Genomic DNA, 27,001 nt, shown 5'->3' with positions numbered 1-27,001 from the left:
GGCACAGTAAGCACTGAAGACCCTTGAAAGTTGTGCTTTACAATGTCACTGACATAGTAAAAGGCTCGGAAGAGGTGGGCATGAGCGACACATAGGGCAAGGGCCATGTGTTTCTTTCTTCACCACAAAACGCATGCCTTTGATTATGGAGAGTGTGCGGGTGTGTAGGAGAAATGTGCGCACCATAAAAACCTTAGGAACCCCCAAAAATAATCCATCCATCAATGTGTATGCAACGCTAATGTAGGGGCCCAAAGAGCATGCACAAGCTAATGCGCTGACAATGGGAGCTTGAAAAAAAGGCCAAAAATTGCCACTCATAGTGGGCCTAAGTCTGATGTGGAAGATATGTGTAGGTGCCAAGTTGGAGGTGGGCGTCATTACCACCAAAATTAGCAAAACTAAATATAGTAACCGCTAATTGAACCTTCTATGCATGCGCCCAAAAACCAAGCCACGTATGGATATGGGTATGCGCTGCTTAAAAATAGGCGCTTTTCACAAAAAAAAGCTTTCTCCAATAAGAAATATGTGTAGAAAGACATGTCAGCAGCGTGTGGCCTAATGTTCTCCATGGTGACCAGATCTCCAAGCAAAAAATGCACACCCTATCTCTAAACAAATGGCGCCCAAAAAAAATGAGGCGTGGGGGTTGGAATGGCTGAAAATTGCATTGGGGACTGAAGTACAGGTACCGACAAAACATGTGCCACCTTCAAAAAAGGCACCTTCCAAACTTTATAGACGTGCCTCCAATAAACAAGCAGTCGAGCGGAGTGTCTTGGAGATACAAAGACAAAAAATAATTAGGGTCTTGTCAAGAAGGTACAACCCACGTAGAGAGGGGACCCAAATCGGGCCCAATGTGGCTAACAAATTAGGGACAAGGGCGCTCATGCCCAATTTTTTAGAATAAGAAAATTCGCTGCTTCAATTTGCGTGCCCAAGTCAACATGGCTTGGGTGCAAGTTTTCTTTGCTTCAGATTTCAACAATGTCCAAATTGGACAAATTTTATATGAAAATGGGGGTTTTCAAATGCTCTGAGCTCAACAGTGATGTCCGTTTGGGCTCAAAGTGCTCCGAAAAATAGGTCCCCCTTGATCCAATACAAGACACTTCTAAAAACTGAAACCTTATAAAATAAAATCATAGATCTGAAAGCCAAGCCAAACCTCTCATAAACAAAATAGTGGCATGAAGATCTGGAGCTCTGATACAATTTTGAAGTTGATGAAAGATCAACCCCATAGCTCTTAAGAATCACGTGCATGCAAACTGTCACAGAAAGAGAGAAGCAAAAGCTATGGAGGTTGGAATTCCCAGATCCACAGTCGAGACATTCTTGATGAGCAAAAAAGAGAAATTGCTGTAATCAAAAGTGAATCAATTGTTTAATTACAAAGAGAGATCGTCCTTATAAAGGAGATCAAAACTGTAATAGGTAACTAACCTAGGTTGCATGATAATAATTAATAAAAGAATTAATTGTTATATGCCCAAAGTTTAGCTTAAGTAAACTAGAGAATAAGTGACTTAATAATTAAATCGATATGATTTAATTATTAAGAAAATATTTTATTACTCAACATTTTTTCTTGATCAATAAGTGGCAAGTGCCCATTTTTATTAATTTCAAAAATATTTACAAAGCCCTCGATGTAACCTGGGACCGAAGTCCCATATACATCAATATAAAATAGTTAATATAATATTTCAATAGTTACCAAATATATATGAGAATCTTTAATAATAAATTATGCCTAAAAATTTACATTCTAATTCTAATATAGTTTGATAATTATTATATTATAACATATGTAATTACATAAGTAAATGATTTTAATGTATAGATATAATGGAAAAAAATATTGTTTAACTTTTAAAAGTACATATAAACATAATAATAGTAATTTTTTTTTGATGGCTAATGGATGAAGCCAAGATTAATTATTATTATTTGTTAAGCTCGAGTAGACTTGAACCCAAGACCTCTCAGATGAGAGGCTCACAACTAATCATTGTGCTTTAGGTTGTTGCCTTATAATAACAATAATTTTTTAATAAATATGATTCTTTGATTATATCTTAAAATATTTTAATATGTTTTAGAATTTCTTTTTTTATGTTTGAATTTCAATGATTATTATAAAATAACACAATAGTATAATGCGATTTTTTAAATTTTATTTAGAATGGAGACATCAATAAAATGAGTACTTACATAATATAATTAATAGATTACAACAATTGTAGAATTAATTGAAATACAATACCTAAACTTAAATATCTAAATAAAATATAAATTATGTAAAATTTGCCAAAGTAAAAACATATTGAGTAAATATTGTTTTAAAAAGTTAAATAATAATATAATATAAAACAAATATTTAATAAATATGTTTAATAAATAAATATAATTATTTGGGATCAATAATAGATATTTTGTATTGATTCAAAAGCTTTTCAGTTCATAGCAAATAAGCCACTTATTGGCAAGAGTGTTAGAAAGACCCTCCAATTGAATAGAGCAAAAGCCACTAAATGGCCGATTCGTCAAGTGAGCACCCCAAAACCTCACCACCCACAACTACAGAACCCGAAAAAGCTGCAGAACTAAATTCATTAACACCCCAATAGAACTAGCCCACACTACAGAAAATAGGGCACGAAGATGACAACGCAGCCACCTCCTAGATTAGTTGAACCAACCCACAACCTCTTCCCTTGCGAAATGTAGGGAAGATGGGCCACCACAAGCATCGCCACTTCGACCCATGTCATAATGACCACTCCGACCCACACCACTAGCACCCCGAGCATGAATGCCTTCACCAAAAGCTTCGTCAACCTTTGCCTTAGGTTGAAGTTCTCTGCGAGGAACATGATGACCATCCTTTCACCTAGGGGCCGAGGATTTCACCGGAGTCACCTTCATCCTCTTTTTCCGTTCAGAAGCCACCACATATGTACCTACTTCTAACTTTTGTAGGAATGACAACAAATCCCGCCACGCTTTCCACACGTTCACCATATGGACCTCCACAGGTTGGAGGATGACCATACAACTAATGGCTGTAGTTCATCATTACCTCCGCCAATAAGTCTCCATGGGCCATGGTACATATGTAACCTGACTCCCACCTTTGCGTGTGCCACAATGCTGGCTAGCCCACTAGACCATTTGGGTTCTAGACATGCTCAAGCCACTTGCAACACCTCCTCGGGTGATGAGCTTGCCATCAAAGCTAGGCCTAGGAAGAGAGAAGAAATGTTGAGGTTAGTCCTCAACCTCAAATTCGTGTTGAGGAATTCTTCCCCCAACATTAAAACCACCGCCTCCTTGAATTTGATGTGATTAATTTTGAAAATGTTGGACATCCTCTAGATGGAAATGGAGCCTATGAATCTAGGAATCTAGCCTGTGGTTTGCAAAGATAAATTCACTTCCATTGTCAAAACTCTGCAGACCCAGCTGAGCTCACAAACCAAGAACCTGTGAGATTGAACAAGCCATATCCCTGCTTAAAGGCCGGCCCATGTGTCAAAATTTGCCCCTACTTTTGCGAGCTGTCCAAAAAACCTTTTAATCTCTTTACATCTTAAAGTGGATCTGGAAAAATCCTGCCCCGTACTTCCCACACACTGCAACTACAAGCCATTGTCCTTCCTAGCTACATAGGGATAAGCATAGTACGATCACAACCACCATTATCATAAAACAATGCCTCACACTAGGGTGGTGAGTATCAATGATTAATTAAAAAGGGGGTTCATCTTGATAAGAAAGATCTAGGGACTCCAAAAATCGTATATCCTCAACAAGTTCAAAATTGAACGTTAAGAATCCATGCGCCCCAATGTTGAAGAGGTTGTCAGCAATAGTGTTTGCTTCCCTGTGAACATGTGTCACCACCTGTTGGCTCCAAGTGCCAGAATGCAACTATTCTCATTACATGCCACATATCCAGTCCTTGACGGTCCCGGGTTTCCTCAAGAGGTTCTGTTAGCAGATTTTTAGCCCTCTAAAGCCCATTAACGGGCCAATAAATAAATATAATTTTACTTTGACAAACTTTACATAATTTTTTAAGTCCCTGCCTGAACTAATGTTTTAATTAGACCCAGTCTATTAAATTTCACAATAAAAAGAATCTAACATTCTAAAGTTTGAAATGCTTTATTTTTAATATATATTTCTATACATTTATTTCTATTTTTCTATTGGTCAGTTCAACTTCCTTCTCGAAACTTGCAGCCAAGATTTCTGAAGAATCACCAGATAGTTTATTCAGCATAAGGAACACCCCTTCCAGTTCCAAGTAGTGAAGATTCTGTCCCAGATCCTCCCCCAGGCAACGGTTCCTGTCCAAGCAAGGCCTTAGTTCTGCTGAATGTAGAACCTTTGAATGCGCTGCTGTAAATATATGGTGTGATTGATTTAGCAAAAATTTATGCATATGGGTAACTGTAAAATAGCTGGTTGTATATAAGCAAGTGAAATATCATGCTTAGATGTTCAGTTATTATGCTTCTTTTTCATAAGTAGATGTTATAAGTGGGTAATTGTGTAGTAGGTTGTGATCAACATGCAGAGCTGAGAGTATATATGCAAGTGATATAGCTGCCCTCTGTGGAAACTGTTCGAATGCTCTTGTTGATTCTCAAATTTTGTGGTCTTTTGTTATAGTAGAGGCCTCCAATGGCACCATCTGTACATCTTATATTATAGGAAGGTATAACAACTTCCCTAATCCGCATGCTTTGCATTAAAAGCTTCCAATTATGCGGAAGAGCAAAACTCCTAAAAATGGAAATAAAAATATAGAAACAAAGGAAAAAGCAAATATTAGTTTTGAGTGCAATATTTGTATGGAGAGGCTGTCAAATCTACTGGTGACATCGTGCAGGCACTTGTATTGTTGGCCCTTCCTTTAGAAGTATCTGAAGGAGTAACTCCTCCTATTAAGAATGTCCTGTATACAAGGGAAAGGTTACAGACAATAATATAAACCCCATTTACAGAAGATTAGTGAAGGAAGTGAGGGCAAATGAGGGTCTCGAGCAATTTGATGAGATCGATCAACTTTTTCTGCAAGTGTCATTTTGCATTTTAGGGTTATTGGAGTTTTGGAATTGCTACAAAACACTCGAATATTCAGACAGTTTTATTATTTTTAAATTATTAAACTATAAAACCTCAGTAAAATGGAATCAATTTTTAAATTTTATTTTCTATTCTCTAGAAAAAAAGTATGTTTGTTACTTGGGTCTCGTTTGTTTAGTTTTAGAATTCATTGACAATGGAGCTTAAAAAGTCTTTAACAAAATAGTCAAAACTTTAGTCCATTTGGGGATTAATGTTTCATTTCAACTAAGTGGGTAGGTGTGCATGATAGAAAAAAATTGACTTTATGCTATGCTAAGGTTTTATTTTACAGTTTATCAATCAAAAAATTATGATATATCTGTCTTTCATTTGACATTGCATTTTTTCTTAGGACTTATTTTTCTTTGAAATCTTTAAAACGAAATATTTAATAAGAAACACAGGTGGTTTTTTCTACATGTGTGGAGCTCTAAGTTTTAAAAATTTGATGGAAGGTTCTAGGTACTTGTAACAAACAAAATATGTGGTCATTTTTGGTGAAAAAAACAGAGAAAATGGATTAACAAATTTAAGATTTTATGAACATTTAGTTTCAAATTAATGATAACTATTTTAAAATTACGGGAAGATCAAGAATAAATTATTAAAACTTGTTTGTAATAATTGAGGTAGTTATAGGTAAAAGTCTACAATGCAATGGTAACTTGTGAGCCTCTCATGTGGGAGGTCTTGGGTTCGAATCTACCTTCGCTTAACATACAATAATAATTAATCTAGGCTTTGGCCGTTTACCGATCAAAAAAGTAAAATAAAATTGAGGTAGTTATAATAGAAAACTATATTTGAATTTAAGTTTATTATTATTATAATTATAAAAATTAAGTTATAGTTATAATTATATATATTCTATAATATTGTAATTAAGTAATTATTTACGATATATTTTATAAGTTGAAGTAAGATTTATTTTTAATTAAAATTTTAAGTGTTACTAGGATTACAAGGCCTAGTTTTTGCCACCCCACATGATCAAATTTATTACAATTCCAATTCTAATTAATATTTACACTAATTATAATTAAACACAATGTTAGTAAGTATAACTTGTATTAAATATTATAGCTTTTATATATTTTCAAAATAAAGATACAATTACATATAATATATTTTACTATAAATATTAATTATATTATTTTAATAAAATGTCTCTAATTATATTTTATTATAGTATATGTTTAATTGTTATTTGTGTTATTCAATTATTTGATGTATATCTTATTAAAAATAATATATATTTAATCTTTTTAATTTAATTTAATTATGTAATGTAATTATTTTTTAACTATGGTTGGAAGCATCAAGAGTTATTTAATCTCCTAAACAAAGGCAAGGACTCCAACTGTACCACAACTCTTGTTATTTGAATTTTTAGTTGAGGTACGATTTTAAATTTTTAAATATTGAGTTACATTATATTTCATTTAATTTAATTATGTAATGTAATTATTTTTTAACTATGGTTGGAAGCATCAAGAGTTATTTAATCTCCTAAACAAAGGCAAGGACTCCAACTGTACCACAACTCTTGTTATTTGAATTTTTAGTTGAGGTACGATTTTAAATTTTTAAATATTGAGTTACATTATATTTCAATTAATGCTACTATTGTTGTAAAATATTAATTATATTTTGTAGGTATGCATTTTATCGACATCTTTATTCTAATAGATTACAAAGTTAGTTTTAGTTTTATTTATTTATAAACTTCAAAGTATTACTTATTTTTAAATTATTATTTTTATTAATATTTAGGTTTTGATATATTTGACTTTGCATTTAGCTTATTCTATTTTAAATTCTTAATTTAAATTTAATTTTAAAATTTAGTTAATCATCAATGTCTTGTGAAAATAAGGGCGGAGCACTGGAGGAATGATTTCTAGAGGAGGTTTTCTGAGGGTTACAAAAATAATGGAAGTGGAGGTCAGTATGGGGGACACTCAGAGCCCTTTAGAAGACATGAAGGCAGAAATTATTGGGGGAATAGGAATGGGAGATGGCAAAATGGGAGTAGAAACTTTCAAGGAAGTTTTCAGTGGAAAAGAGTGGGATAACACAATGGTGGTAAATGACAAAATGAAAGAGAGAGTCACAGTTTAAATGGCTGGAGAAATCACCTAATGCAAAGACTCACATCAGTCAATCTTGGAGGGAAAGTGGTTTTTGAAAATATTGCCAAAGATAAGATAAGATAAGATAATGATATTAACGTCCAACAAAAGACCAAGAAGAGGTCTATGGGACTGAAAGATTACAACAAAGGTAGGGCTGAAACCAGCAGGAGCACACAAAGGTGTCCGACGAGAAGCAACAACAACAAACAAATAAAAGCAACAGAAAGCACTAGGAGGCTTTCTTGGGCGAAAAGAAATCTGTCAGAGAATGATACACGTCGATGCGTAGAGGTACTACACTGTCTTCGACCCGTCCCAGAAGAGTGTTGCTGGTGCATATAAGCAGAACGGGATCTGACACATCTAGAAAGCTCACTAGGCCAAATAGAGCTAGAGGGCCTTTTCACACCACGTAAAGGGGATAATGGTGTAAAAAAGGCAATAATGAGTTGAGTAGATGAGTGTCGGTGTGGAAGCAGAGTCTGAATCATATTATCCCGGAGCATAGTGGCCTCACGAAGATATAGTGCAAGGCATCTTTGATCATAATAGCTGAAGAAATCATAGAGAGAGAAGCACTCTCTGAACAAACAAAAGAACCTCCCTTTGATCTCATAATAAATAGGGCATCGAAAAAGAAAGTGAGCCCCATTCTCCACCTCCCCTATAGTACAGAACAAACAGGTCCCCTCCTCCCTGTCAATATGATGATCTGACTGAGCCCAAAGACGGTGAAAACCAACTTTGAAAGAACCTAAAGAGATTTGCAAGGCATGAGACCAACGTCATGAGAGATAGCTAGGTTGGGCAATAATCCCATCTGAGATCTCCAAAAAGTGTTGCATAAAAAGACATCTGTGGGCGTAACCCACTAGGAGGGTTAACCTAGGTAGCAGTAATGTAACGTCTATAAATATCAATACGAACATGCTCATTTAACTCTTGCCGAGAAGGGAGAAGATGAGCAGGGACATCCAAAGAAAATTGAAAAGGGGGGAGACGATCAATATCAATCCCAATCAAACTCAGCAAAGAAGAAACTTGTGCATACCAACACCGCACACGAGAACCAGACTCAGCAGCTGCCATGGAGACCGAGGAGCAATAAGCTAAATAGGAGTAGTGATCATGGTCCCCAGCCATATTTGCAAACCCACAAGGGTGATGAAGAAACCAAACTAAGTCAAAAATGGCTGCGAGTCTGAAAGGATGAGCCCCGAACTCAGCAAGAATGATACTGTGAGGAGTAGATCTATGACATTTGATAATGCGCGGCAAGAACAAAGTCTGAACCCGCTCAATCGAAGCCCAATTAGAGCTAAGGAGAGAAGGGCCCCAAACCACAGAACCATAAAGAATAGTTGGTCGAACAAGAGCATCTAGGAGAGATAGTTTAGACGAGGTATCCTGAAAGTGATGTCTGAAGCACTGTTTTTCAAGCAAAGCAAGAGAACCCATACCCTTATTAACTATGGGTTGAATAGCAGGTCTCATACTAAACCCCGGTCCGGAAAACATAACACCCAGATACAAATAGGATGAAGTAATCTCGATCTCCTGGCCCCGAAGTATAAAGTGAAGATGAGAGGTCTTTAAACAATTAAAGACCATGATCCGAGTCTTACCCAAGTTGACCACCAGTTGTCTCTGATCACAAAATAAAGCCAATCTATCAAGAAGTCTCTGTAACCTGTGAGGAGAGGAAGCAAGGAGAACAATATCATCCGCAAAGAGAAGGATCGAGATTAGAAACTGATTAAGATAACAACCATCTCCCGAGAGCGAAGACTTCGAGGGGAAGTCCTCCAACTCATCAATATATAACCCAAATAAAGTAGTAGAGAGAGGACAACCCTGCTTAACCCCAATAGTACTATGGATCGAATCCGAGAAGCCCTTAGGAGTTTGGAATATGCCGACCACAGTCTCATATAATCTCATAATAGCAATACATATCATCTCAAAAATACCGATATCCCTAAGTCTCTCAAACAGAGCCACCCTAGGAACAAAATCAAAAGCTTTGCGAAAATCAACAAAGCAACAGTATACCTTTTCTAATTTGTGCCTGGCCTCCTCAATAATAGCCCGTAGTGTGAAGATGCGATCCATAGTCTGATAATCCACCCGAAAGCCCGCTTGTCCTCTAGCCCTACAACCAATCCCGTCGAGCTATGCAGATAACATAGTATTAAGAGCAGTAGCATACAGTTTGGCAAAAGTGTGCCCAATCATGATGGTTCTGTAGTTCCTCGGATCAGAGATTGGCCCAATCTTGTGGATGGGATGAATCAAGTGCTTAGACCAGGAAACCGGAAACCCAGTGTGAATCACTCTATTAAAAAGAATAGAGAGATAGGGACCCGGAATTGAGGCACCGAACTTGAAAAGCTCAGCCTGAAAACCTTCCTCATCAGCAACTCTACTACACTTCATGGATTTGATAGCCTCAAAAATGTGGGAAGGGGTGAAAAGGCAGACAAAAGGAGGCGAGGGGGGGTGAATGGAAGGCTGCCCAGGAATGTCATAAAGAGCCATGGTGTGCGAAGTAAGGGAGTGAACGTCAAGGGTGGAAGGCAGAGGGGGATGATGGGGGAAAAGAGTACACCAAAAGAGCTGGGGATTGTGAATCAGCGTGGAGCAAAGAGGCTTACACTTTGAGGCAGTAAAGTTACGCTTCTTACTCCGAAGCAAGCGGAGATAAGATGAGTGAATACTGGCAAAGTCAGTGGAGTGAGCTTCAAAAGCAGAGTGCATAGCACGATGAAAGGATTTGTAGTCCGAATCATACTACTGGTTCATGGGGCAAGTATTATGACGTTTGCTGTGGAGGAGCAAGGGAGGGCGGTGAGGGATGGAAAGGGTGGCAGATTTAAGGATAGCCGATGCGATAAGTCAAACATGTAGGTGGCCTCGAACGAGTTAGAGAATCCTGAAGGACTGAGGAGTCTGGAAAGATGAGCTGAGAAGAGCTCGCAATCACCATCGATGAAATGGAAGCGAATGGGCAAGTGAGCGGTGATAGAAGAATGATGAGGTGACATGATTGAGGGCGCAGAAAGAGGGGAGAAGCTACAATGAATGTTGAGGAGAGAGTGATCCGCAAGAGGAAGGTGCAAGATGGTGAAATTGCAAATACAAGGGATGAAGGAGGGATAGGCAAGAACATAATCCACGACACTAGCACCACCACTATGGGGCCAACAAGTGAAGATCTTAGAACCAGGGAAGTAGGAGAGGCCGTTTAGGATCACCAAACCAGAAGACTCACAAAACCGCAACAAATGTCTACCATACACGGATAACGGCCCAAGGGCATGCTCAAAAAATCTATGAAGCCCTAAAGAAGTAGGATCAATCTCGGTGGAGCATATGGAATCTGAGCGACAATCATAAAGTGGAGTCTGCAGTGCTCTGATTCTCGCATTGAAATCCCCGAGAATCATAATGTCCCGTAAAGCAGCAAACTAAGAGATAGTCTCGCAAAGATTGATAAAAGGATCACCGTCATCGGTATCATGAATAGCATAGTGAGAAGCAGCCAGTGGAAAGTAGCAAGCAGCCAAGTAGAGATCCCTCTGACGATAACACTTATGCTCAATACAGACCCACATAAAGCTGGCAAACAAATCTGAGTGTACGATAGAAGTGCTATTGAAAATATCATCCTTAATCAAACAGGCCACACCCTTCGAACCCTGTACACCACCCGAGACACAAACCTCCTCCCTATAAACGAATAACAACTGAAAACCTTTGACACCTGGCAGAGGACGCACAGGACTCTCGTGAGTCTCCGATATGACAAGAATATCGACGTAACCCACAAAATCAAGAAGAAGACTAGGTAAGGACCATAAAGATCCATTACCATTCTAGCAGTTAACAAGAAGGGAGCAAGTGGGGGCCTCCCTCTTGTCCGATTGCTGGTGGGACCGTCATTTGGCCTTGTGGGCCTGCCTCTCTTCTCAACCACTTGGGGGGGAATCTCTAATAACTGCTCTCAGATTTCTGATAAATGCCCATTTACCATCTTGTCTCGCTTTAGCAACAATACCACAAGCATGTTTGAGCTTTGCAACCTGCGTCTTCGTGAGATCTTCATCCAAGAAGATCTTCGAAGGAAGGGAAAACAATTTCCTCTTAGCACGAAGACCCTGAAGCTTGTTTGTAAGTGAAAAGAATCTGATAAAAAGGACATCCCCATGCCCAAACCAGCACCTATCCAACGTAATAATGGTAAGACCAAGCTGATCACAGAGGAAGGAGCGTCCCGCCGTGAGAAGATCCTGAGTAGAGGGAAGTCCACGAACCCGTAGATTGAGCTCACGAACCCGTCTCATTCTCTCATCCTCAATCTTACCTTGTACCATTTTATCAATACGCCCATGACTTGACTTTTTGTTCGGTATCAAAAATAAGAGAGGAGTGTTTAGCTGCTATGACGGATTGCTGTTCTTTGATGGCCTCGAGACCCTCTAGTTGTGCGATGATAGAATTGATATTGGTTTGCAAACCCGTTGTCTCATTAGCAAAGGTATCCGAGAAACATTGAAATTGGGTCGTATTGGAGGTGGTGGCACACTTAAGTTCGGAAATGGTAGTAGTAAGGGAGGAAACCTGTTCTCTCAACTGAACATTGTCGGATTCTAGTTTAGCAATTCTATCACACAACCTCTGGTAGGTGTTGATCTGCTGGCTCTGAGTTGAGCCTGATTCACTACAGTTTTCCATAACAGATAGGGAGCAGAATCACAGTAAAAAATGCAGAGAGAAGCATTGTCTGCCAAACTGCAATAACCCCTGCTAGAACAAATAGCAAAAATACTAGCAAAAAAGCTACCTACCTAGACCAGAACACGCATGAAGAAGACACACGAAGCCGCGCGCCGAAGCAGAGGGCACACCAGAAGGCGGCAACCAGTTACAGGTATGTCACAAACGCAGGATGAAAATGGGACCACATTCGTAGGCACAATCGTGGGAGTCTACCGTCTGAAGTGCAACCTAAGCAGACGAGGAGAATAGTTGCTGAGGAAGGAAGGACATTCGCCGACAAACAGAGAAATCGACTGTCGCAGAGAGGGCACTAGACATCACCAGCAACCAAGCGCGAGCACAAACAAACAAACACGCATGCGGAAGAACGCAGGTAGCAGAAACACCACGCAAAAGACAGGAAGAAACACCCTGCGAAATAGGAAAGCCCAAGAAGATTCAACATGCAAGAGAACCACAATGCCACCCCAGATACAGACATGGGGAAAAGAAACCATGAGACGAGGCAACCCTAGGCGACACCATTAGCGTGGCACGCAACAATCAGACACGCATGAGTGGTAATGGTTGCAGCGCAGGAGGTCGCAATCGCAGGAGTAGTCACGAGAGTCATCGTAGTCGTTGCACAAGTTCAGAGAATTCATATATTATCATGTTAAATATTTAACATTGTCTCTGTACCATAAACAAGTTTGCAAAAATAAAATAAAATAACCTCCCTCCACTTCTTATTACAAGTTGAACCACAGAGTGAACCAAAACACTGAGGAAACCATAGATTGTGGAAAACCAAGAGAAGCAATTGATAGAGGAACAACAAATGACAAGATGCACTATAGATAAGGTGGTGCTCAATAGCGGCTCTATGAAGGAGAAGAAAGATTTGTTGGAGGGAAATGCTTTTTTCTGGAAATGTGAAGGAACGTGGCCAGCAATAGGAAATATTAAAACCTGGTGTGATGAGAAGTGGGGAAAGGTGCAAGATTTCAAAACATTAGAAAATGGCTTTTGCATGATAACGGTGGAAATGCCTCAAGACAGAGATTGAATTTTAAATAGTGGACCTTATTTTCTAGAAAGGTTTGGTTTTTATATGAAAAAATGGGTTCCAAACTTTGATCCTACAAAGGAAATAATAAGGGAATTCCCTTTATGGATGGGGTTAAGAATTTTCCTCAAGAATATTGGCAGGAACACTATTGTAAAGCTATTGGAAATAAGTTAGGCACATTTATTAAAGCTGTTGAAATGGTGGATAAGGAAACTCTTCAAACGTTCTCAAGATTATGCATAATGTGGAATGATTGCCACCCAATTCCTGAAATGGTTGAGATCTGCAGTGAAGAAATAGTCTGGAGACAACCAGTGTCTTTGGAAGAAGGTCTAATGGTGTGTGAGTTTTGTTTGTGTGAGGAATACGACTCAAAAAGCTGTAAGCAAGAAGGCTGTCAAAAAGGTAAAGAGGAAAGGTTACTCTACAAAGGTGATAGAGATGACCCAAATGAGGGTGGACTGGTTGGCAGAAGCTGAAATTTTACCTATCTATGGTTCAGACCACTTTCCTATAAGCTTGAGAATTCAAGAGGAATGTGCTCCGGATCGCTGCTCTTTCAAATTTGAAACAATGTGGCTAAGAGCGTATGGGTTTAAGGAAATGGTTGAACAATGGTGGAAAGAAGCCCCAGTATGGGACGGTAATAAGGCTTTCAATTTTTTTAAGAAGTTACAACATATAAAGGGAAAGCTAAAGGTCTGGAATAGAGTCTTTCCAAATTATTTTTAAGAGAAAAGGTGAATTGGAAGAATCCCTTAAAACCTTGAATGAAGGTATAATTCTACAAGGGATGAATGAAGAGGTTTTCCTAGAAGAAAAGAGGTTGAAAAAGGAATATGAGGAAATCCTTCTGAGAGGAGAAGTGTTCTGGAGACAGAAATTTAGAGAAACTTGGTTGAAGGAGGGCGATAGGAACACAAAGTTTTTTCATAACTCAATTAAAATCAGACGAGCTCATGATAAGATCTTCTTTATCAAGAATGTGGAAGGGGTAGTGTGAAGTGATCCAAAGTTAATAAATCAAGAAGCGGTTGACTTTTTCAAAGAAAGAGGGAGAGCGGAGGTTGAGGGGGAGGCTTTAGTAGAGGAGATCTTGGAATGCATTTTAGGTTGTGTAATAGAAAGGTATAATTTAATATTAAGTGCTGGAGTCTCAAGAGAGGAGGTTAAAAAGGCTTTATGGGATTTAGGAAAAGATAAAAGCTCAAGACTGGATGGCTTTACAGGGAGTTCTTTTAGAGTAATATGGGATTGTGTAGAGGAGGAGATTTGGGAGATGGTGGAAGAGTCCATAAGAGGGGGTTTTGTCCTAAAAGATATAAATAATACTTTTATTGCTTTAGTTCCAAAAAAAGAAGAGTGTAGAACCTTTGAGGACTTTAGACCTATTTCTTTGTGTAATATCCTGTATAAAATTGTTTCAAAGGTGATTGCCAATAGGCTAAAGTTGGTTCATAGTGATGTCATCGCAGAGGACCAAAGTGGATTTGCTCCAGGAAGATCTATTTTTGGAGTGGTAATTACTCATGAAATGACCCATTCCATAAGAACAAACAAACTTAGCAAAATGATGGTGAAATTGGATATAAGGAGAGCCTATGATGAAGTAAATATAGATTTTCAGTTCAAAGTTTAAAAAAAATTTGGATTCAATGAGGAGTGGATAAAGTGGGTGAAGGGATGCCTAAGCTCTATTAGATTCTTAGTTATGGTAAATGGAAGCCCCCAAGGTTTTTTTGAATTAGATAAAGGTATTAGGTAAGGGGTCCCTTTATCCCCTTTATAATTTTGGCAGAAGCTTTGGGGAGACTAATCAGAGAAAAAAGAGTGCGGGGGGTTTGGAAAGGGGTTAAAATGGCCAGGGGTATAGATTCAATTTCACATTTGCAATTTGTGGATGACACTTTTTTAATTGGAGAAGCTTCAGAGCAAGAAGCTAGACTGATGAAAAAAACTCTAGAAATGTATGGGAAAGTTTAAGGGCAAAAGATTAACTGGGCAAAGTCTGAATTTTATTTCTTTAACACTCCTCCTTATAATAAAAGAATAGCAATTGGTAGAGTTCTGAATATTAAACAGGGATGTTTGCCAAGTAGGTATTTGGGGATCCCTTTATTTCAAGGGAGAACTAGAAGTGAAGTGTGGAAAGGTCTGGCTGAAAAATGTTTTAGGAAAATGGATGGATGGAAGGGAAAATGGCTGTCTTCAACAAGTAGAATTTTGATGCTAAAATCAGTTGTCTTAGCAGTGCCTATTTTCTCGATGATGTGCTTAAAAGTCCTGAAGAAGGTGATTAATAGTTTGGATAAGCAGATGAGGAAATTCTTTTGGAGTGGGGCGGGAGAGGATAAAAAAAGGCCTTTGCTTAAGTGGGAGAAAATTTGCAGACCAAAAAAGTTTGGAGGAGTAGGAATTTGAGACAGGAACACTATGACCCATAGTTCCAAGAATCACGGCGATTCATGCGATTCACGCGATTCGGCGATTCGATTCAAGCCAAACGATTTTTTGTGAATCGGTGAATCGAATCAGCGATAAAGGGTTTATGAAATAAGTTACTCACTAAATTTCAAGGGTTTTTTAAATTTTCCGATTCATGGCCGATTCGATTCCGATTCATGGCTGATTCACGATTTGATTCGGCCTTGCCGATTTCGATCCAATTCCGATTCTTGTTACTTTGCTATGACCATTGCCCTAGGTGCTAAGATGGTTTGGCAAATGGCAAATGAGGGGGATCAAATGTGGATTAAGATCCTAAAAGCCAAATATTTAGACTCAATTGATAACATAAGGATTTTAACAATTCAAAACCCAATAAGAGGTTCATCAATTTGGAACTTTATTTTATCTTGCAGGCATGTCATAACAGACCATATTTTATGGGTCATAGGGGATAGTAACCGTGCAAAGTTTTGGGAGGACTCCTGGAATGGTTATAAATCTCTAGAGGAAGAGGGTGTGGATAGAGAGCTGAGACAAAAACTATGTGATTTATGAGGAAAGAATGTAAAAGACTATGTTGTGGAAAAAGAGGGAATATTTGGCAAAGAATAGGTGTGGAAAGATTGGAGAGTTGATAGTCTCTCTAAAGGAAAACAACAATCTGTGAAGGAGATTTTCATTAGAAGAAAAGTGTGCATCATTAATTGAGAAGATAGGATAAGTTGGTGTGTAGCAACATCTGGTAAGTTTTCAGTTAAACTTGGTTATGAAATAATTGATAATTATGAGGAAGTGTGTTTTGAAGGGGGAAATTTATGCTGGAAGAAAGAAATACTTCCAAAAGTGGGAACATTTTCATGGCTAGCAATACAAGGCAGAGTTCTAAAAGGGGATAGAAGAAGGAAATTTGGCTTCTAGGGTCCTACAAAATGTGTTATGTATGGAAAAGAGAAGGGAAGTGCCGATCATCTACTTTTGAATTTGACTATGCAGCTAAATGCTGGAGTCATCTTCAAGGAAAATTGGGGTGGTTTGGACCATGGAGTCCTCTCAAGGAGTTCTTTACGTCATGGCCAAGAATGAAGAGGAGAAATATGCTGGGATGCGTATGGTGGGTGAGTCCATCAATCGTCATCTAGGAAGTATGGAAGGAGAGGAATAGGAGGAATTTTCAGGAAGTGTCAGAGACAATTAATCAGCTAATAAAAATGATTGATCATTCAATAGAAGAAGTTGTAAGTGCTGCAGTGTTTCGGAAGAATTTATCTAAATGTGTGTTTATGAGTTTTGATACAGCAATTCAAAAAGAATGGCCTAGAATTAAAATGGGGGTAGTAGGAGCAGCAATGAAGTCTCTTTCTAAGTAAAATAAGAGGGAATGTGCAAAGGTGGAAGCTCCACCAGAAGGATGGATCAAAGTAAACTTCGATGGAGCGTCGAAGGGAAACCCCGAAAAATCAGGTGCAGGATGTATTATCAAGGATCATTTAGGGGTGACATTGGCTTATGGCACAGTAAGATTACCTGATGGAACAAACAATGAAGTAGAGTTTAAGGCTGCACTTCTAGCAATAAAATGTGCGAAAAAGGTAGGTGGAGGTAAAGTGATTCTAGAGGGGGACTCGATGGTTATTGTGCAAGCCGTAAGAAACAACTCGATTGCAACATGACACTTAGGTAATTTGTTGGTGTGTGTAAAAGAAGAGTTAAATGCTCTAGAGGAGTTTCAAATTTGTCATGTCTATAGAGAAGCTAATAGAGAAGCGAACACATTGTTAAAATGGGCGATAGGGTTTGAGGTGGAAGGAATGTCAAGTTTTGAACATTGTAGTCGTTGGGAGAGAATAGGTGAAATTGAATAATGCTTTTAGAAGTCAGTGTGTTATGTGACAATGTGCAAATGCAAGGAGAATGATGTCATAAAGCACTGTCAATAAAGCAAAATGAGCAAGATTTGGGAGATCTGTAATAAATGAACTCATAATGAAAGGACACACAAACAGAAAAAAAGCATGATTAACTAGAGTGGCGTCAGGTAGATGTTCAAGAAAGGAAACCATTGATAGGCTTTAAATCGAAGAGTTAAAAAAGTCTTTTTCAGCATTCTAAATAGTAATTAAAATAGTGCTGAAAGTGACATAATAGATAGAGAGGATGGAAGCTACCTTTACTTTTAAAACAAATAGGCAACAAAAAGCTCTGTTTGGCCCGGTTTAGAATATGAGGTTGAAACTGTTCCTAAAGTGCCTGACGCAAGCTGTCATACAAGCAGTGAAGGAAAGGGTGGGGAAGTTGTTTCAAAACTCCTCCCACCGCTGGAAAATCAATGTGGACATAGTGACGATGGTGATGGCTTGGGGCATGGAATTGGCTTTTCCTGTGGAAGAGGTCGAATGGGTAATGAAGATGCTGTTCTCGACAGACTTGATTGTGGGAATTGATTCCTTGCTGAATGGGTGTGGCCAGGAAAGGGTTTTGATTATAGTGAATGCTTTGAGGATGTAGAGGAGGGCAGAAAACAGGGGAAATTTGGGTTTGTGTGGTGGCTAACAGGGGTTGATAAAGACACTTATAAGGCCAAGATCAAAGTGGCATGGGCCAAGCTAGTGGAGGAAATTGACAATTTTAATGAAGGGAAGGGAAGGAAGGTGTTGGGTTTCCTTATGGCCCATCCGAAGCAGAGGAGAAGCGCGGGGAATAGGAAAAGCTGAAGGGTGGTGCACGTCAAATTCCCAATAAGGGTGGAGGATTGAAAGGTGGTGGCGGCGTTCAGGGGAGGTGATTTTTTGTCTGATTCAATTTTGGTCTTCACAAGCCCATAAATAATGATAAGAAATCTATAAGGGCACGTGATAAACAAACCCCCTACAACATAGTTTTTGGGAGTTTCTGGCGTGGGTAGTTTTGTGGGCGACGCAAAACAGGTTTGGGTAGGAGGGAAAATTAAGTTGTTTTTTGCACAGAGGCAGAGGGGGTGAAAATTGACGCAAATGCAGAGTAGCCTCTTGGAAAATGAAGAAATTCGTGCGAGATGCAGATGGCGGAAGCAGAAAATGAATGGATGGACAACTGGTGGAAAGGTTTAAAACCTTTGTTTTTGTAAAGTTAAAATGAAATGGTGAACAATGTAAGTGATATTGTGGATATAGTGGTAAATGTTGTATAAAGGGTTAGAAGGTTTAGATAGGAAAAGTTTTAGTGATATATATATATATATATATATATATATATATATATATATATATATATATATATATATATATATATATATATATATATATATATATATAAGGCTAAGTTGAGAGCCTTTTTTGAAGTGATGTAAAAACTCTTATATTAATAAAATTAAAAACTATTACCGACGAAGAAAAATGTCTTATGAAATTACAAATGATATTATGTCTGAAAAATGTCTTTACACTAAGAAACAAAATAAATAAATATATTTAATTATTTTTTAACCAAAAAGTTATTCAATATTTGTTTATTCAATTGTTTAGGTAATCCAACAGTGTTGAACTTTACAAATGTTAATTTTTATATACTTTTGCCTTTATTTTAGGAGAAAGTTTTAACTTATAAATAGTTAATAACAAAGGATGCAATCTAATGTGAAGTTGGATTTGAAGTTCCATATCCTCTAGCTATTTCATTAATATTCACGAACATACATTTTATTGACACTTTATCATTTCTTACATACCTTTTTATAAATATTATGTTTATTCCACACCATGAATAATCAATTATGCAAATAAACATATAGGTTACTTCTTTTAGGACTCTCCTTTTCATTAATCATATTATAATTAATATTAAAATAACAATAATTTATTGTATAACAAGAGTTGAATGAATAGTCATATTGATTTTTATACTATTATTTGCTATCAATACTGTTGATGTCAAAATCCAACATTATGAGTAGGGTTATTACTTATCATGCTAACATACTATTCATGTGAAAATCTAATATTATGAATAGGGTTATTGCTAATCATTCTAACTTATGAATGTATCACAACTTAATATTGATATTATTCTCGTTAACACTAGCAATTTTTTAATCGAATTATTTATTGAAGCAATAATATTTAGTAACATGCCTTGAATATGTATTTACCATTAGCATCTTTAATCTCTATGGTAAATATAAAAACTGATATCAACTTTTGTGGTAAGGTTTTCATTCTTGAATAGTAACATTAATGAAGAAGCAATGCATATCTAGTTGTGGATCAAATTAATGCTGGACATGAATATGATCTATCAAATATTTAATCCAGAAAAGGACAAATAACTTATTTTGAATTTGAGATAAAAAAACCAAACACAAAGGATTCGTTTATAGTCCCAAGTCATCAGTTTTTGATGTCACAATAATTCATCACTCTATATTGAATCTAGAACCAACTACATCTATCCATTGTATTTTACTTCCTAATATAGCATAAATTCCATTTCAATTAACATTGTTCAAGCTAAAACAATGATCTAATTTTCTTCATGCTCATGTGTGTACATTTTGAATATTTGATTAGCTTAGATTAGTACAAGAAACTCTGATCTCCTATCGTCAACCACCACAATCTTCAGTTTTTTGTACAATTATACTGCAAATATAGTGCAACAATTTTGAGAGACAATCACATACATCACTACTTATATATCTGCTTCTATATATACCTCTCTCTGTATCACTTCTTATGATTTTTGTTGTCTTTCCATCTCTCCCTCTCATTCTCTCCATATCTAGGACTCACTCCTCTCTGTGTCTATCTTTATCTTCCTCCCTATAATGGAGCTTGATTAACTTTCTGATTCAAAAGTTTTTGATTCATGTTTGGATGCTTTAAAGTGGATACAGTTGTTGCACAATAATCATTTTCTTAAAATGGCCTACAAATTGATCCTAGATACTACACAAAAGTATACAAAAAGTAGACCATAATCATCCTTTGGTCAAGTAGGACAATTATGGTCTACTTTTTGTATACTACTTGACCATGATTGTCCTATTTGACCATAATTGGCCTGTTTGGCCTACAAATTGACCCTAGACGCTACACAAAAGTATACAATAAGTAGATCAAGGTACAATTGCTAATAATACTTGTACCTTTGTTAAGAGCTACTGCAAAAGATAGCTTTTAACATACTATCAGCCGAAGGCCTTGCATGTCAGTCTTTGCCAGATTTGTGTGGAAGCTTTTCCTTTAGTTTATGAACATGTGGAAAACAGACAGAAAGTTTTTCTTTACTGTGCGTGTTCATATTAATGTTCTCAGCAAGTTATAGAAAACTAATGCCTTGAGTAAAGTATATTTGAATTGGACAACTAGATTAGAAAAGCCAGTGAATAAAGGTGTAAGTTTGAAAAATTAAACTTTCAGGAGATTGTAAGGATTCTAGGCCAAGGAGTTGTTGGAGAGAGCTGAACAATTAAAGGTTACAGGTTAATTATTGTACTTAGGCCTTTCAGTATGCCAATTTCAAGAAACATATATCATCTCAGGACAAAGAAAATGATTCTAGGCCAAGGAGTTGTTGGAAAAAAGGTAAAAATTTAAATAGTATGGGTTGATAATAAATTTTTAATAATAGTTCAGGTGGGTGAATGTTCATAACCAATTTGAGAAGATACGTAAGAAAGATATGAAAGATAACAAGGATGAATTTCTACAGATATGCTGAAAATCTGAGGTCACCAAAAGTTTCCGTGGGGACAAATTTGTTTTTTGCCAACTTTAGGGATGGCAACAGCTACGTAACAATTGGGAAAATTAAATGATGTAGAGAAATTTAAGATATTCATATGAAAACATGGATAAAGCATGCACTTATACATTATAGAAACTTAAAATATAAGATTTAGAGGAATTCATATGCCAGATTTGTGTTATGCTGAGAGTCAAAGTCAAATTTCCTCTAAAATTCGAAGTCCCCTAGCAGCTTCCCTGTCTCCGGGACGTGGACACCTGAAAAAATACTGGGGATGCATGCTCAAGTAACATAGTGAAAAAGTTAAGTGCTGTTCATGGGTTGGCTCTTGCTTGGCCTCATTCTTTCATTAGCAGAGGTCAAATTTAATTTCTATGCAGTGACAAAAAGAGTAACTTGAACACATCATTCAATATAATATAATATTATCAACTTTTAAGTTTGCACGAGTCCTTTTATTGTGTATACTTTCATGATACCCAGAGCATCTGGATATTGTTTGTTTTCTATTTTCAGCTCTTATATTTCTTTCCTTATTTGAAACATGGTTTTTTTGGATCTATTGCACATTTTTGGCTTCTATTTCTGCTGCTAGCCCATTTTTATGTTCTGCATAATCAAATTCTATGTTAATTGCAGAGGTGATTACATCGGCAGAATTTCACCCTAGTCACTGCAATATGTTAGCTTACAGTAGCTCCAAGGGCACTATTCGACTTATTGACATGCGACAATCGGCTTTATGTGACAGATATTCGAAAGTGTATGACTTTCCTTGGAATTTCTTTCTGAAGTATTTTACTTGTGTATAGGGATCTACATCCCAAAGGGCTTTTTACTTTTATAAAAACTGTGGTCCTTAGGGTTTAGGGTTGAGCACATTTGAGGATTTACGGTTCTGTGCTCAATGATATTTAAATGTCACCATTATGGCAAATACCAAAGACCATTACAATTGTGGAGATATTATTAATTTGAATTCTTACTTTATTTGTGCTGTATTTGTAGATTTGAGGAGCAAGAAACCCCTGGTTCAAGATCATTTTTTACAGAAATAATTGCCTCTGTTTCTGATATAAAGTTTGCTAAGGATGGAAGACATATTTTGAGTCGTGATTTTATGACTCTAAAGGTACAATTTATTTTTCTACTACATTGGTTGGTATTTTTGTTTTGCAAAACTGTGTCATTGGCAAGAATGTTTTTTTTGCAAAACTGTGTCATTGGCAAGAATGTTTTTTTTGCATTTTTACAGAAAAAAAAAGTCACATTGTCATTGAATAAACTTTTTTATACTACTTTTTTTAATGTACACTTCATTTATTTTGGATTTGTTGTACCGTGTTTTCATATTTGTTGCAATTAAAGAGTGTTTATTTTTCTGTGATCTACATGGAAGGTCGGTAAGGGATTGGTAGAATACTAAGTTACCAGAAAATGGAAGATGAACTCAGCAACATTACTTGAATCTCCAGAACTGAAAATATTCTGAAAACACATGTAAATAGATAAATGAGAGAATGAATCAATTAATCAATGAATCAAGAAATAAAGAAATAAATAAATACATAAATATTTACACTTGGTCAGAAAACATATAATTTTCAAAATTTCTGTACAAGATAAAAATAATAGAAATCATGGAAATAGGTCAGAATACTCGGGAGTATCTGAGCAATTTCATTTTATTTGAGGAATTGAAAGACTTGAAATTGGGATCTCCTATGGTGGTTTTTGCTACTTATTGAAGGACCAAACTTAGTATTTTGGTTCAGGAGCAAGATTAGAGACAGATATCCTGTCCAGTTTAAATTGTTTTCGATTTTCTCTGTTCATACTGATACTGCTTATCGTATTGCACAATATATTTTTTTGATTCCTGTTGACCTACTTTTATTATTTTTGGATGGTATTATAATTTCTTTCCCTGTCTCTGGAGATTTTGTTTTGTTTTTCTGTTAAAACTTAAAATGATAAGTTCAGTACGTGTATGTAATGCCCCCAACTGGCTGTCAATTCCCAACATTTAGCATACAGTACTATGCATCCAAGTCAATTCACTTTAGAGAAACAGTGAGTAATTCATAATACATTTGGTAGTTAACAACTTAACATATTCAAGCCCCAATTCTTTACATCTCTCCTAAATTCAATTCAAAGTAGAATGTGGATTTACTTTTTGTAGGGTGCTTGACAACAATCTACTGGTAGGTTTTCTCAAGGCTTTAGGACCCCATCCCTATCCCATCATGGGATCCACTAGATTTACTCCGTCTCTCCTTACACAAGACCAGTCTATCCCCTTGTGGGGCTATAGCAAGAAATTAAGAAATAGGCTACAAATATATTAATACTAATGTATTATTTTGATATTAAGAGCAGCCAAACTAGGGGCTGCCCCTTTGCAATCCATCAGAAGATTTTCAGCAGAATAGGACCCCATGCCTATCCCATCATGGGATCCACTAGATTTACTCCGTCTTTCCTTACACAAGACCAGTCTATCCCCATGTGGGGCTATAGCAAGAAATTAAGAAATAGGCTACAAATATATTAATACTAATGTATTATTTTGATATTAAGAGCAGCCGAACTAGGGGCTGCCCATTTGCAATCCATCAGAAGATTTTCAGCAGAATAATAACTGTCAACAAATTATTAGCAAAATGACAGCCACATGAACTTTCCTCTATCAAAAACCATGGATTTTCTAACCATATTAAGGCAGTAAACACCTAAACTACCAGAGTTCATAAGAATCTTAATAAAAACATATCATGGCATGCAGGGCTATAGTTAGCAGAGTCTGGACCAAACCAACTAAAAGTATGTTAATGTTTAGCCCAATGATAATGACAAACAGCAACAAACAAAAGCAGAACAAAAAATAGACACAAAAGACACGAGAACTTCCTGAGAAAACCCTTCAAGATAAAGATCTCTATCACAGCTACAATCTTCAACACTCCCTCTTGGCAAGATAGAGATCTTTACTATGGCAGGCACACAAAACTGCAACCAAAGATGTCAATAATAAATTCTCATTAAAAAATTGTTATCTCAGTATAACATGATTCACCATAGTTACTTCATAAGAGCATAAAATTGAAGTCATGAAGTCACGCACGACTTCCACCATGCCTACTCACATATGGTGCAATGAGGGCTTTCACCTCAGACTTCTCCCAAAGAAGAATGCATTTCCACCATACCTACATGCATAGGGTGGATCAAGGGCTTTCACCATGCCTACTCGCAGAGGGTGGAACATGGGATTTCACCTTGAACTTCTTTTGCAAAGAACTCATTAACAAGGGATTTCACCTAGAGCTTTCCTTCACAGAGAACTTATTAATAGCATGAATAAGAACGGATGAAATTCTGTCTCAATTGATACTCCCTCTCAGCAGGGACAACTTTGATCACCACAATAAGATAGTTGATTCCAATTTGATAAAAAATGGAGCTTTAGCATTTACACAGCAACATAAGCTTGCAAAGACTTAAGCATTCTCCCTCTGTTGTGAAAGCTTCCTCTGACTCTGATTTCTTCAGGTGAATAGATCCCACTGAATATCATTTTTTCCTCTTCAAAGAAACTAATCATAATAACAATCTGATCAATTCAGTCCCAAGACTGCAAGCAATGTACCCATATTCATGGCCTTTGCATATAATCTCTCATCATTTAATCACTTCTTGATGTATCCTGCAACCAAGAGAGATCAACCCACCATAAAGAGATATGATAAAAAGAAAACATTATTCCCAGTGCTGTAACAACAAAAAAAGATTGTAGAATACTTGTCTCTTGTAGTTTGGATGCACAAAATCTGAAAACTGCTGTCAAGCTTAATCAGCTGTTAACACTTAACAATCAATAGAAGTATGCCCATACACAAAATGTCTGAAGCAGATGCAGAGATAGCTGTGGGCAGTGGCACCTCAAAATCTGATGTACATATGGTGAAGGATTATATTTTTCATATCTAACCTGTTTAGTAAAGGAACCAATCGAATGTCTCCATTTGTGTTGTGTTCACTGCTGTGAGTGCCGACTGTGAGAGCTGTCGTAAAGGGTCTTAGATAAGTACTGGTTGCATTCAAATTTTTATAAGCGGCAATACAACAACTATTATTCAAAAGTCCAATCTTTAAACACAATTTTACAATCGGATTGGAATACTAAGAAAAGAACCGTTAAACACATGCAAGACACCTGAAGTGACGTCTCCACGGACAATGGGTTTGCGTCCATTGTCTCCTGGAGGGTTGATGTCCTCATGCTGGATGAAAGCTGAAGCTTTCCAAATAACTCTCACAAGAGAGAAACTAAAATCTTAATCATAAACCAAGCATCTTGAATGAATGAGTCTTTTCTCCTTTTAATCCTCAAAGTTGTGATTCTTCAACTCCCTTCCTGTCTTTTCATCTTATCGCTCCTTGTCATTTTTAGCCCACTTTATAATACTAAATTGACCTTTTATAATTTTAACCCACGCTCTTGTAGTCAATTTTAATATTATATGTATGTCTCTAAACTTTCTAATGTCCCAAAAAGGGCACATTACAAATCTTGCTTCCTCAAGATTGCTTGCACTCAAGCAATCAATACCAAGATCCCATATGAATTTGCATTCAACTCTGTAGCCCAATCTGAAAATAAATCCTACCACACTATGGAGCAAGGTGTCTAAATGCAACCCTTCCATCAACTATATCCTTGGATCCCAAGTTAAACTATGAAGTATCACTGCATCTATAGGCCATACAACTCTGATCATAATTGCATCCAGTCTCAAAGTGTGTAGAACTACAACAAAACCCTCAAAATGCCATAATACATACGGTCAACCTGGATCCCAAACCCTGTTGTCATGATCAGCTGATATGATGAGGTAGAAATGTATCAAGGAGCTATGTATAACCCAGTAGATGGTAACGACCCGACTTAAATAGTTGATGTAAGAAACAAGCTGCTCAAAAGCTGAAAACAACACCATGGGCACATCAAATACCATACTGTCGTCATCAATTTGGAGAATCTCTAAGTACATAGGTGCTATGAGTAAGAATGAGGTTGAAAAACCATTCCCTAAGATTGAAACATAACTCACATCAACACTCCACCTAGATCTATTTAATGGCTGATGTATGAAATCCATCCAACTCTTATATGGGTTGAAATCGGGAACCATATTTGGGCTGATCAAAAGATGAGTGACCGTAGTCAATTCACCACATCAATCCCGTGACCAAGATTCACTGCTAGGACTTGTATTTGGATCCAATTTTCTTGAGTCAAGATCATCCTCTTCATGACAAAAAAGAGTTCCCCCATTTATCTCAAAAAGGGGATTATCAAGAGTCCAATCAACATCTACTTCAAACATGAGGTTGTTTACAAGCTGAATGTGATTTGAAATTTTGGTACTTGATCTTTTGGACAACTATCCAAGTCATAAGTCTGCTGAATGCTATCAAGTTCATTAATTACTTCTTGGAAAAACTCTTGTCTCTCTTTACCCTCATGCTTCCGAAAATGATTTTTGATCCTAACCTGATTTTTCGTTTCTTGAAGAGCAATCCGAGTATCATCCCATGCCTCATGAGCATACATAACCTTCCTGTTGAGCTCCATAATCTCATTCCTTCCTTTATTCAACTCATTAACATATATTCCAACAACCTTAAGAATATAATCTTTGTTGGAAAACAA

The 27,001-nt window shown here is 37.0% G+C and overlaps 1 protein-coding gene across 6 annotated transcripts in view; it reads left to right on the top strand.

The window, feature by feature from the left end:
• The window catches only part of LOC149561210 (serine/threonine protein phosphatase 2A 55 kDa regulatory subunit B beta isoform-like), a 90,207-nt gene that overhangs the window by 25,595 nt on the left and 37,611 nt on the right, over positions 1 to 27,001 (top strand). For all 6 annotated transcript variants that reach the window (XM_089825025.1, XM_089825023.1, XM_089825022.1 and 3 more), the window contains exons 8-9: positions 21,922 to 22,045; positions 22,291 to 22,414. In XM_089825025.1, coding sequence (XP_089681151.1) covers positions 21,922 to 22,045; positions 22,291 to 22,414 — 248 coding nt within the window. The remainder of the gene's footprint in view (positions 1 to 21,921; positions 22,046 to 22,290; positions 22,415 to 27,001) is intronic.

This window comes from Cupressus sempervirens, chromosome 4 (assembly GCF_028749045.1).
Source record: "Cupressus sempervirens isolate cs-2001-9-10 chromosome 4, ASM2874904v1, whole genome shotgun sequence".
In the NCBI taxonomy this organism is placed as follows: Eukaryota; Viridiplantae; Streptophyta; class Pinopsida; order Cupressales; family Cupressaceae; genus Cupressus; species Cupressus sempervirens.
This window is presented reverse-complemented; position numbering and strand designations above follow the sequence as displayed.